We start from the raw sequence: 12920 nt of genomic DNA, 5'->3' as shown, positions 1-12920 counted from the left end.
ATACATAAAAATAAAGTTCACAAATAACACAAAGTCAAAGCAAACAAGCTGGCTAACGATTCGTTCGGAGGAGCTTTTCGTCAAACTATGTCTGTATTAGATAAGTTCTTACTCTCACTAACAAAAAAGTGAGCATAACATTATCCTGTATTTTAACCGTCTTAACCTTTCGTATACGAAGTGACTAATCTCACCATTCTGTACTAGTAGGTGGGGTTTGCTATACCCCAGTTATAAAAGGTAGTAAAATCCGCAAAATTGTTTTTTATGATTGTTACATGATAATATATATATCCAATAATGGATTGGTTAAAGTAAAACATTATATATTAGGGTGGAGCGAAAAAAAAAATTTTTTATTAGCCTGCGGGTAAAATTTGTAAATTATAAGAAAAGAGAATTTTCGAAAAAAAAAATTTTTTTTTAACATCTAGAGGCGCCCATTCACTTTTATAGTAAATTTCGAATTCCAAAATTTTTCAAAATTAATCTTCGGATATTTAAGCCCATTAAATTCTATAAATGCAAAATATTTTTGTTTTTTTATTTATTTAATAAATAAAATGGCTTTTAAAAAGATTTTGCGAAAAAACGCGTCTTTTCTGACTTGCAAGTGGATATAACTCCTTAAGTGAGGTGAATAGTTTCATGCCACTCAATGAGATTTTACAAAATAAATTAAAACTAGTTCATTCAAGAGAAATGCAAAGTTTATACGCTAGTCAGTAAAGAATACGTTGTGTCTGTCTCCCAGTACGAAGGGGTCTAATTATGCGCCTGAGTGATGTAAGTACAAGTTTAAAATTTGCATCAATTCGAAGTGGTTTTATTTCATTTAAGTTTTTTCAATGTCAATGTCTACATACCAAAGCCCATTTACATATATATTTATGTGAAACGACGGCGTGTGGTCGGGAAGAACAAGGAGAAAACCAAGCAATTGAAGCGTAAGCATTCAAAGGTATATAATTATTCGTTGTTAAGAATGTCTCAATAGATTGGGTATTGTGCTTAAAAATATTAAAAGTCAATAAACCGACGAAAGGCATGGTGTCTGCTTCGCAGCGTTATACAAGCTTACCCTTTAGAAGCTATCTACGGAAGTACACACTGATTTTTCCTTTGAAAAAAAATCATCTACTATTACGATTCGCATGGAGTGTTTCAGGCATTTGAGTTTAGATTTGAGACTGATTTTGTTTTGTAAGCTTTTAAAGCGCAGCGTGGAGTTGTGTGGAAATATTCTAGTTGAAGAGTCGCAAGATTCGTAACAACTCTTACCGAACATTTGCTTCTAATTCTTTATGCAAAAAACCTAAGCATTGCAGACAAGTATGTTCCGAAAATCTTAAAGCTTTCGCATTTTTTGACCTGATCAATCACTGTAAAAATCTGTCGGAAATATTTAGTGCTAATATTTTGTGTTAAAATAGTTGTAGTGAGTGTAAGCTCAAAGCTAAAGCTTTCACCATTCTTTCGTTTCATAAAATTCTGTCCAACAATTTGAGCGATAATATTTTTAAGTTTTTATGTTAAAAAAAAAGCTTCAAAATGTTATGAATTTTGTACCAATCTTTAATTGGAAGTTCATTGAGAAAATTTCTGAGTTTCAATATTTTCAATAATGCGTGAAAGCTGATCACTTTATACGGAGTGACTAAAATTAAATAAAAATATGAAAGAATTTATACAACATTTCATGGTAACTTAAAAATGTGAAGTAAAATAATTTTGACTATGTAAATATGAGAATATAACTTTAGTTACTTAGCTTACAAAAAGATCAATCATTTTTCGGAACATTGTTACTTAAGTTTGTTTTTAAACGCGCTGAGTGTTCAAAATAAAGGTTAAGTAAGTTTATACTCTGCTGTTTTATACAAAAATAATATATTAACGGCTTTCAATAGAGGAATCTTGAATTTGGTCCTGACACAAAATATGTATGTGTTTACCTAAATTCCAAAAAAAAAGAAATATATATATATAACAATTAAAAAATCTCATTTCAACTTCAACAATATTTTTTTAATTTTCTGTAAACATATTTAGTGTTTTTTGGCGCTTATTTTTATAAATAACATAATCTTTTATGAGTATGTTTATATGTATGTTTGTATGAATGTAGTTTTTAATAAGAATAGCATGTTGACATTTCTCAATTGACAATAGAACAAATACTTAACACAATTATGTATTTATTTATATTAGTTTTAATAAAATTTAATTTAAAATTGACTAAATTCCTATGAATGCACCACAACGGTAGTTACCGTTACGCGCATACACCCATTAAAATTGACTATTTTTGAAATTTTTATTTTACTTTTTTTTTTTTAGTTAGTAGTTTTGAGTTTAGTGTAACAGCTTGCGTTGTTTTGCGTATGTTTGTATGTATGTATGTGTATGTATGTGTATGTGTGTGTATGTGTGTGTATGTGTACGAGTGTGTATTTGTGTTCAAATGTCCAATTTACATTTATCAATCTTAATAGTATATAATATTATTTGGATAACAAAAACAACTATGTATTTATATGTATAGCATGTATGTACATATGTATATGTATATGCACTATATATACGTATGTATATATATTTATATGTATACAAGTATATATAATTTATTTCATATAGTTTCGTTTATTCCATAATTAGTAGATATACAATTGTGTTTGCGGGCATATATTTATTTATTTGTTTGTTTGTTTGTATGCACGTATGTTTCGTATTTGGTAATAAGTATGTATGTAGTTTAACAAATTTAAATTTTTCACAATTTATTACAATCCATTTTTGTATTATATTTAGTATTTTTTGGGTATGTTTACAAGTACATAGTGAAAAGTTCATACACACATACATATACATATGTAATTAAGCAAATATACATATACATATATGTATGTATTAATTGTGTTGAAGCAGTAACTGGTTTTGAAATTTAACAAACAACATTAAAGCTACAGAAAATTGTTTGTGTACTTATTTTAATATGTAGTATTTAGCCATCAACAATATTGAATTACTCCACTTTCACTGGATTCGCTCGTTCATTATTTCTTCCATTACTGCCTTTTGTTGTGATATTATTTTTACATGTTTTATATTCATATTTTAATACTTATTTGTTTACAACTTCACTTAAAAATAGTACAAAAAATAATTTAAAAAAATAAAATTCGTTGCCTATGTAATGTTCCGTCATGTCCCTCCATGTGTTTAATTTAAAATTAATTTTTAATATTCATATCCAATAAAATGTAGCTATTTATAATTGTGTGTTAACGTTTACATTAAAATATATACTTATGTATGTATATATGTAAGCATATTAACTATTTTTTATTGGTTGTATGTAAATATAAAATCTTGCGTGCCTGTAAATCTATAAACGAAACCATGGGGATGTGGTTGTTTCAAGTGGAAATCTCTATATTATGCTATGCCCTGCTATGCTATGCTATATTTTGCATTCGTTCTAAAATTAGGTATTTAAAAATAACGAGAAAGGTAGTATACATTTCTAAAATTAAATTCAATTGAAAATTCGGTGCATTTACAATAAAATATATATCAAATATTAATTATACAAAAAACTTACTTTCAACCTAACTTTCACATTAGTCAACACAGATTTCATTGTCGTATCATTTAAGACTATACATCAAAAAAACTTTCATACAAAAGCTTTTAATTTTTGTTTGTGGAAGCTCGAAAAATAAGTAGTTTGAAAAAGCTTTTCTGAGCAAAATTTGTCGAAAGAGACCTCGAATTGCTTAAAGTTTGGCGAGCAATGCCGAAATTATGAGGAAACCAGAAGCATATATTCAAGCTGTTGAAAGTATTACATAAATTATATTCAGATATCTGCTAGTGATAAATTTAAGTTATTCACCTCAATCGCTTTCTTTTTTCTGATATTTTTTTTTTTTTGTGTATGTTAGTTGGAAATAGCCTGGGATAAACTGCATATAGGTATGTATTTGGAGACTTTATATGTATTCAAATTATGTATATCATAGTTTTTACATATGCTTAAGGTTAAGTATCTTAAGCTGGCTAATTGCCCAATATAGGAGAACACTAAAATTGAAATTTTTATTTAAATATTAATGTTTGGATCAAAATTTTAAGTAGTTTTAAATCGATCTGATTAGTTGACAACAAAAATATAGGGAGAAGAGTAGTCATTTTTACAAAAATTCGATCGTTGTGAATTATTGTCAAACACAAAGCTTTTGTAAAGCATTACTCAAAATATGTATGTATCTAAAATTTAAAAAGTGTGTACGTATATAAATTGGTTAAGCTTAGCTAAAAAATACTGCAAGCGCATAAACATATAACAAATACATATTTGTATGTATATTTAGTAGTTGAGGGAGATTTTGTCAAATTTAAATATTAATTTTTTTTAACATTTTTTTAATTTTATATATAACTATATTACTCGCATTACTTGAACTTGTATTGGTTTTTTTATGTATTTTTTTAACGGTAATGCATTTATAAAAACGTCGAAAGCACATACATACATATGTACCTAAACAATTACTAGTCGCTCAAAAGTTTTCATTGAATTTTCTACAGGGCTTTCATTGTACATATGTATGCGCTTATGTGTACGTTTACGCTTGCTATAGATGTATGTATATCGCTTCTATTGTATAATCTATAATTTTATGGCTTTATTATATTATATTTATGTACTTAAACATTAATATATGCAATCTTAATATTTGTTTACTCGAATATTTCGTCCTATCTACATTACTTAGTGAGTGCAAGTGTCGTTTCATTTATCTATTTGTATTGTTGTTTGCTGGTCTTTATTATTATATATATTTTATTGTATTATTAAAATAATTTTATTTTTATTTATGGCATCAATGCTGTTTTCAAAGTCACTCATCTTTTAAAACGGTTCTTTATAAGTGTCATGATGAGGTTAAAAAAGTATTATCGAAAAAATATATGTACGTAAGTAACATTTTCGAAAAAAAAATAGATATCAAGTTCATTTATAGATATATGCCAACAATATTATAAACATTTCCTATACTAATCTAACAAAAATATTTCCATTTCAATAAAAAGCGATCAGCTTAGCTCTTTCTTAACTTCAAATAAGTTTTCTTGCTGACTTTCGCTTGCAACGTCTTTTCTTGAGCTACTAGCTTGAGGTTTTTTCGAAGAGAATATTCTTTAATTTAAAGAAATATAAAACACAGGGATTTTTTTGAAAAAATTAATATTTTTTAATAATTTCTGAATTTTTCCAAAAATGTATTTTCTCGATCTTTGTTTTTTATGGACAATGTATGGTTTTAAAAATCTTAAGCAAAGTCACATTTCGGCTACAAAAATCATTAATTTTTAAAATCATCACAATTTGTTAAAGAGTTCATTTTTGTAACCATGTGCCGTAAATAGGGGAATGTCCAAAATTTTTTTACTCTCGTAAGCGGGGGGTAAATTTCAAAGTCTGTTCTCCATAGAATGTGCATACTCGTATACAAGTATTTATTTCCGTAACTTTTACAGGAGATGCATTTTCTTTTCCTTTTTTTTACTGTTGCCATGTAGTTCAGGTTCTTTTCGTAATTTAAAAAAAAAAAAAACAATTCAAATATTTTGACAAATATTATAAAAGAGGTAAATACAATTTATGTAATTTTACAAATTATTTAAAAGTTGCAATTTTTTAATTTCAAAATGAATATACTTTTAGTAGCTATAGCATAATAAAAAAATAAATTTAACAAATACTATACTTTAAATAATATAAATAAGAACCCTTTAAGATATCACTTTAAAAACAGTCATTTGAACCGCACTATTTTTATAGCTTTCATTTTAAACTTTTGCTTTAGGAGTATTACTTGCATTAGGAGTATTACTTGTCAATATTTTTCATACATATGAATATTTATACATATTATATAACTTGTTGCTTCGTGCGATGTAAAAACGTATGTACTAACATTTTACTTTTGCGAATTGGTTTGTATATTAAAATGTTGTTGTAAATATGGTGCCGTGCTAATATGGTATATGCTATCTTTTCGTTACATTTTATTTTTTATCTATTTAAATAATTTTTTATATTTTCATTTGTAATTTTGTTGAGTTTGTCCTATATTTTTGCAATACCTGGAAGGTTTTCAATAATGTGGCATACATACATACACGTTAATGGAGGCGCCAGAAGTTGAGGAAGAGGAGCAGATTGTGTTGGTTTCATATAAGTTACATACTTGTATATCCAAGTAATTATATATTTATAGCTAGTTAACGTTTCGTGTATTAAAAAATTAACGCCATCAAATCAACATAACTACAAGTTCACTCAATCACCCTGTATTTGACTACAAGTATTTCATTGCGCTGAGCGTACAGCTGGTGCCGTTTAATTGATAATGGTGAAAATTTTCTGTTTTGCAGTCGTTAATCCGTATATGTATGTATGTATGTATGTGTGTCAGTATGTAAGCATTTGTCCAGTATGCAGCGCTATGTAATAAGATATGGAGATTGTGGATTGGAGCTTAGAGTTTGATGCAGACTCGCTGTACTATGGCACATGTACTGAAGTACATATGAAGTGTTTCTTTTTAAGTTTTTTTTCGCATACGTATGCGGTTGTGGTTGTGGTTGTGTTCTGTGCCAGTTGCTTGTGTGAATGATGCTTTTGTAGAAGACACGAGATCAAAACGTGGAGTAAACTTAACAAATGCATTTGTCCAGCTTCGCTTCACAGCCGCACAGCAACAGAACAAAATTCAAATCGCTTTTGGCTTACATACATACATAGAAAAGAGTAGATATGGATGTAAACTGCACTTTGTTTTGTTGCCTCATAAACCGCGAAACCTACTTGATGTCGACCCATTTATTTATTGAATTTATGTATGTCTGTAGCTTAGTCCTCTGAATGCTTGATTTAAAAATATCTTGTGTTTTCAGCTTCTTCTGTGTTGTTTCTATATTCTTAATCCGGCCGCATTTATTTTTCTAATAATCACCTGAAAAAAGTTGAAAAAACAATTATTATTAATAAGAGTCACCCATCAATGTATGGCCATATGGTCAAATTTGACACGGACTAGTCCATTACAACTGTTAGATTGGTACAATCTTTTTTTACCTACGTTCGTTTGTGCTTGTCTACGATGCAACAAGTTTTTCGGGTGATTTATATCATAGAAAAAAAAATTAGCAAAAAGTTTGCTTGAAATTTTGTGTTTCCAATGGGAGTCTACTATATCACGAACACAAGAATTTGAGAGCCACAAAACAGTAAGGGAAGGTCGTGGTGTAATCGAAAACTTTCGTCATGCGAATTGTCCATCTACCTTTGTTAATAACAAAAATTTCGAAAAATTAAAGAAACATTACTTGAAAACCGTGTTGGTATCAAAGATCTAGCAGAGGATCTCAAGAGGTATTGAGGTCAATAAGTTTTGGTTAATGGTTTGATAATGAAGCGCCGAATGGCGCTCCAGAAAGTGACCAAGAATCCCAAATTTCGCTGAAGGCGAGGCTTATAACAACTGTACGGAAACTTGACTTTAAGTATGCTTGGCATGCTTGTAGCTTATTTTGAAGCCGATATTAAGGGTTTGTGTTAAAATACGATGAAAATGTGATTTTGGGTCAAATTTGATCATATGGCATATATAATATATAAGAGTTTGTTAATGTATTTACTGGCGCATTCCGGTGGGTTCATGTAACCAAATACGTTCAACTCATACAGCGAGGCCAATGTGATGAAGCACAAATACCAAATCATCAGTATAATGCCGAGTCGTTTGTCCAATTTCCAGCCGTTCAAATGTGTGGACATAATGAGAAAGATGACCGTCGAGAAAAGCGATAAGGTCGAATATGCTAAACCTGTGAAAGAGAGGAAACAAAATTTGCTTTAAAGAGAGTGTAATTAAAATAAATTTACTATAAAATTCGAATACTAATAATACAACTATGAAGAAGTGAAGAAAAAATCGACAATTCTACGATTAATCATAAACACTACTGTGTAATTGAAAAATGTATGTATAATCAGTGCTGATTGAAACGCTTTACAGTATAACTATTTTGATTCGAGGTCCTTGCTTGTATTGATTTATTTACCACATTACTATAAACTGACCCAGGACTGACTGACCTCTCGGTCCGGAACATATTGCGAATTATGTTGATACCTCAAAGCGGGTATCAGGGGCAATTCCTCCCGGGCTGAGTTCTCAGAAGAACCCGGTGATGTGCACCAATTATTTGCAAATTTTTGTTTGTAACAATTCACTACAATTACCCCGGACCCCGGTTTTCTCTACGGACCTGTGTATTGGTATTATAAGTGATGATCAGATTTTGCAAATGCGAGTGCATTACAATGTTTTCTGGATTACTATGCAGTAAATGTCACTTGGACCACGATAAAAACTAACTTTTAACTACTATTGAAATAAGTATACTGTAATAATTGCTAAGTTAGTCTGATATATGTACATAGGTACATATAAAATAGATTTTTTATTTAATAGAATAATTTTATTGAACATAAAAAAAAAATTTATTAAGGTGATTTATGCAGCTAAATAGTTATTTGTTTTTCAAATATTACTTGAAAAATCTCAGTGCACAAAAATCAAATTTATACGATTATTTATTTAACGTTAATTATTTTCATTTCTACATGAAGTATAAAAAATATAAGTTTATAATAATCTAAATTTTTTCGTAAAAACTTTATTCATCGTCATATATCCAATTACCCTGCAGGAAATTTAATTTTTTGAGATATGTCTAAATGGTTTATGTGATTTTACTCCCATCGCTTTATTATCTTAATTGTTTAATAAAACTTTTCGAGGTTAATAACTGAGGGCTTAATGAATTGCTTAACAAGTTTTTGAGACTACACCTTGTTAAAAAGGACTTTGAAATCAATTGCTTTTTTGCCTTCTATCTCTATCTTATAAACTTGCTTCAGAATTTTGGATTTTTTTTTAATAAATAAAAGATATTAATTTCTGTTTTTAATAAAACTCCTGGACCTCCTCAAGTCGACTTAAATATTTTTGACATATTCGTAGTACCACCAATTTCTTAAATAAATGTTTAACATATGTACTAAAACCGGGAAAAGGGATCAGAAATATATTATATGTTTTGCTACAAGTGCGAATAGTATTTCTTGATTTACTACAGTTGCAGATCATTCTTAAAGTGTGTGCTGCTTTGATCATCCTATTTTTTATAAGTTGAGGCAGCAAATTACGCAAAATCGGCATATAATATCATTTAACATTTTTGTTGTTTACAAGCTTCAAAATATTTACACAAAAAAAAATTCTCAAATTTAAAATTTCACCTAATAAACTCAATATTATTTCAAAACAATACATTTTAACTCACACCAAACCAATTTTATTCGCATTATTTGTATAACCGCGGCTGCTGGCACAAATTTAACCAATGCTCTATGAAATTGTTTTGAAACAATTTTATGGACAGTATTACTATTACAACTCAGTTGTCTTGAAGTTTGTTGCAAAAATATCATGAAGTACTTTTTTGATTTCCTGAAAGGGTATACGTATGTACATATATGTATAGTAAGTACTCTTAATATGAATTATGATGATCAGAATTTTATACGCATTTCAGAAAGCCTCTTAATGAAGTCAATTAACGCATTATCCACAATAATTTATATAGAAATAAATGCTAATTGATTCAGTTCAGTTGCTTTCAGCATTGTCTGGGAATAATAATTTTTAGAAAAAATGCTATAATGGTATCAAACAATTCTTAAATTTTAATGTAAAGTTTGTTAAATTTAAATACAACTTACTATTATTAACAAGAAAGAACGTTAATGAACTTTAAAGTGAGAGTGTGTTCAAAATTTATTTAATTTTTTTTTTGTATTATGAAGAAAACAGTTAATTGTCAAACAGTTAGAGCTTAAATTCATAAACTACTTAAGTGTGTGCTTTTGAAATCGTGTGTATATATAAATATGCATTAATTCAAATGTTCCATACATACATATGCACAATTCTGACCTTAATCATCACTCCAGCATCGGAATTGGTTTTTTCTTAAGTACTTATGTAGTAGTTTCATATACGTATTTAAGTACATTTCTATGTAAATACATATGTACATAAATACATACATATATTTCATTTGGACACTCATAGAATGCTGTAATTATATTCTCAATATATACTTACCTTTCGAGATGACATTGACGTGCGAGCCAGGCTTTATAATGGCCGTTTGTATAAACCACGGAAGACCTAAGCACACTAGGATATCAAAGACATTCGAGCCGATCGCATTCGATACGGCCATATCGCCGAAGCCTTCTTTGATTACCGCTATTGAGCTTAGGGCATCGGGTACAGATACACCAGCAGCCACAAATGTCAATCCCATAACCGTGTCTGGTATGGCCAATGTTGAACCAATCACGGTTATCATCCAAACCATAAAATATGAATAGAACGAGATCCATATCATCGATACAATAAATGTGAATGGATACCAATTGCGGTATTTTTCGGTGCGACAATCTGGCATAGTTTTCTTGCATAAATAATGTATGGGATAGACGACATACCAGGCGATCAGTGTTGGAAGTCCGCCTTCCGTGGGACGTTCTAATGGATTGGGGCGTGCCTCTTTCGATTTATCAGCTGATTTATAATATTCAACACCAGCTGGTTGTGGTTTACCCACAGTCGGTTTGCTGCCGTCACCATTTGTATTTGTTTCTGTGACGACGGCATCCGGTTGATCAGGATTATAAGCCATATTATCTTGTCCCGATCCGGGTCCAGAGGCGTAGAACGTATTCGTGCCCCAGTCATCTTCGCCAGGCGGTTGGCCGTATCTAACACTGACTCCCACTGAATTTGTGGACGATTCATCGCCCCAAGCGGCGTTTGGATCCCAACTAGTATTTGATTCTCCATAGCTTTGGTATTCGTTTGTTGCCTGTTGCTGTTGTTGTGAACCAGATGCACCGTCTTGTGTAAGACTTGTTTGCTGTTGTTGCTGCTGAGTGCCTTGTGTATATGAGTTGTCCGGCATATTCTTATATGTTACCAGTGATGATTGTTCTTCCTTTGTGGGCAACTTGAATGGTAGATTTAGGGACAAAGCCCAACGCTCCAGCTCCGTATTGAAATGTAGCGCCACACAATATCCCACATAGCATAGCAACATGAATACGGATTCATACTATATATAAAAAAGCGAAATATATGCAATTAGTTAAGAGATAATTTCCAGTAAAGCGCAAAGGCGAGGAAAATATTTTGAAAAAGCTGTTGGAAAATATTCCACTTCTATATGTAGACATCAGTGCAAGAGTAACAATAATGTTTAACTATTTAAATGACCCTAAATTGTTCTACTTACGCAAGATATAACGTCATTAAAGATGATAATCAACATCACCAATATGGAGAGACTATAAAAGAAGCAATCACGCACCAATGGCCACCAATTCAGTTGACACACAGTTCCAGAGCATAGTGCACAGACCGATATTACAAACATTATATTGAACACCGCCGAGCCAATAACGCCGCTAATGCCGATATCGTCCTTGGCGAAAAATACACCAATCACCACCGTGGCTAATTCGGGCGCGGAACTACCCGCTGCCATGAAAGTAGCGCCCGCCACATCGGGTGACAGCTTCAATTCTTCACACAGACGATCCAAACTGGCAACAAAGTATTCATCACAAACGATAGCCAAACCAAAGAACGTAAAAATGGCAACGAGTACGTGAATGACGAGTCCACCATGCTGACGTGCCCATTTACCCATCAATGGCTGGGGAAATTGTTCTATGGCGGGCGGGGTACAATTTCGTTTTGGTCGCCAAGTGGGAACTGCGTGTTTGGCAGCGGTGTGTGTGGCTTCCGTTGTCATAATCGTAGTCTAAAATTAAATTAAATATGAGCATGGAGGTATATGAAATTTTGGTATTAAAAAAATTTTGCCTCCGTTGTAGTTATAGAGCTGAGTGTACTATCCATCACATCGGCATCCGCAAGATCACTATCTGAGGGTCCGTTACTGCCTGCTTCATCCAATCCACTATCGCCTTCTTCTTGTAAATTCTCGGCATTGAACATACTCTCCGTCTTTCCCTCACTCTTGGCCGAGTACACACTAACACAGTAGTAAATAAGGAACAATAGTCCCATATTCCACATGCGTGCTCGACGGCTTCTTCTTCGTACAATCTGTGAATTAAAATCGGCAACGTTTAGAATAATAAAAAAAAATTAGAAAGTCTAATGGTGTAAATGGGTGAAATTGAGCAATTTATATGTTCTACGTTTTCGATTTTGGTGAATGATTTCTATACAAAAAGTCAATTATTATCTAACTCGAAGTTACAAATGAGAGCTGAAGAGTTAGGCAGACTCTGTTATCCAAACTCACTTCTTTTATTAATTTGCTGTTTTAAGACTAAACGTCTGCCCATCAAATCATCTCAAGAGATCAAAGCTAAATTTGAAATCAATGCCAAACCTCCGAGAATTTTTTTGATATCAAGAAGTTACTTAAACGTCCATCAGTCGCTTGAGAAAGCTTAATAATAATCGTATAATTTCTTTAACGTTTTCTCATTTTCTAGGAGTGTGGGAAATGTGGGTGCTTTAATGAAGAAGAAATGGGGAGACTGAGAAATGTATGACATTTAATTTAACTTATTTATGTTTCCAAAAATATATTTAGTTTTAATGTTCGGCACAAGCATTATTTATTATGAAGTGGTTCACAAAATTTTTAGATAATTTCGACAAATGACTTAAGTTTTAGTATCTTTGAGTACCCCTAATAGCTTCATAGTTTTCTCATACATATAATAAAATTAC

The 12920-nt window shown here is 31.0% G+C and overlaps 1 protein-coding gene across 3 annotated transcripts in view; it reads right to left on the bottom strand.

Annotated features, from left to right (window-relative positions):
* Window positions 1-367: 367 nt before the first annotated feature.
* The window catches only part of LOC106622839 (probable sodium/potassium/calcium exchanger CG1090), a 58769-nt gene continuing 46216 nt past the window's right edge, over window positions 368-12920 (bottom strand). For all 3 annotated transcript variants that reach the window (XM_036361302.2, XM_036361304.2, XM_070105919.1), the window contains 5 exons: window positions 12036-12281; window positions 11443-11973; window positions 10251-11262; window positions 7714-7902; window positions 368-7028 (listed from right to left, as the gene is read on the bottom strand). In XM_036361302.2, coding sequence (XP_036217195.2) covers window positions 7018-7028; window positions 7714-7902; window positions 10251-11262; window positions 11443-11973; window positions 12036-12281 — 1989 coding nt within the window. In that variant the 3' untranslated portion in view covers window positions 368-7017. The remainder of the gene's footprint in view (window positions 7029-7713; window positions 7903-10250; window positions 11263-11442; window positions 11974-12035; window positions 12282-12920) is intronic.

Source organism: Bactrocera oleae, chromosome 2, assembly GCF_042242935.1.
Source record: "Bactrocera oleae isolate idBacOlea1 chromosome 2, idBacOlea1, whole genome shotgun sequence".
NCBI lineage: Eukaryota > Metazoa > Arthropoda > Insecta > Diptera > Tephritidae > Bactrocera > Bactrocera oleae.
The sequence above is the reverse complement of the archived record's forward strand: the minus strand, read 5'-3'. Positions and strand labels throughout refer to the sequence as shown.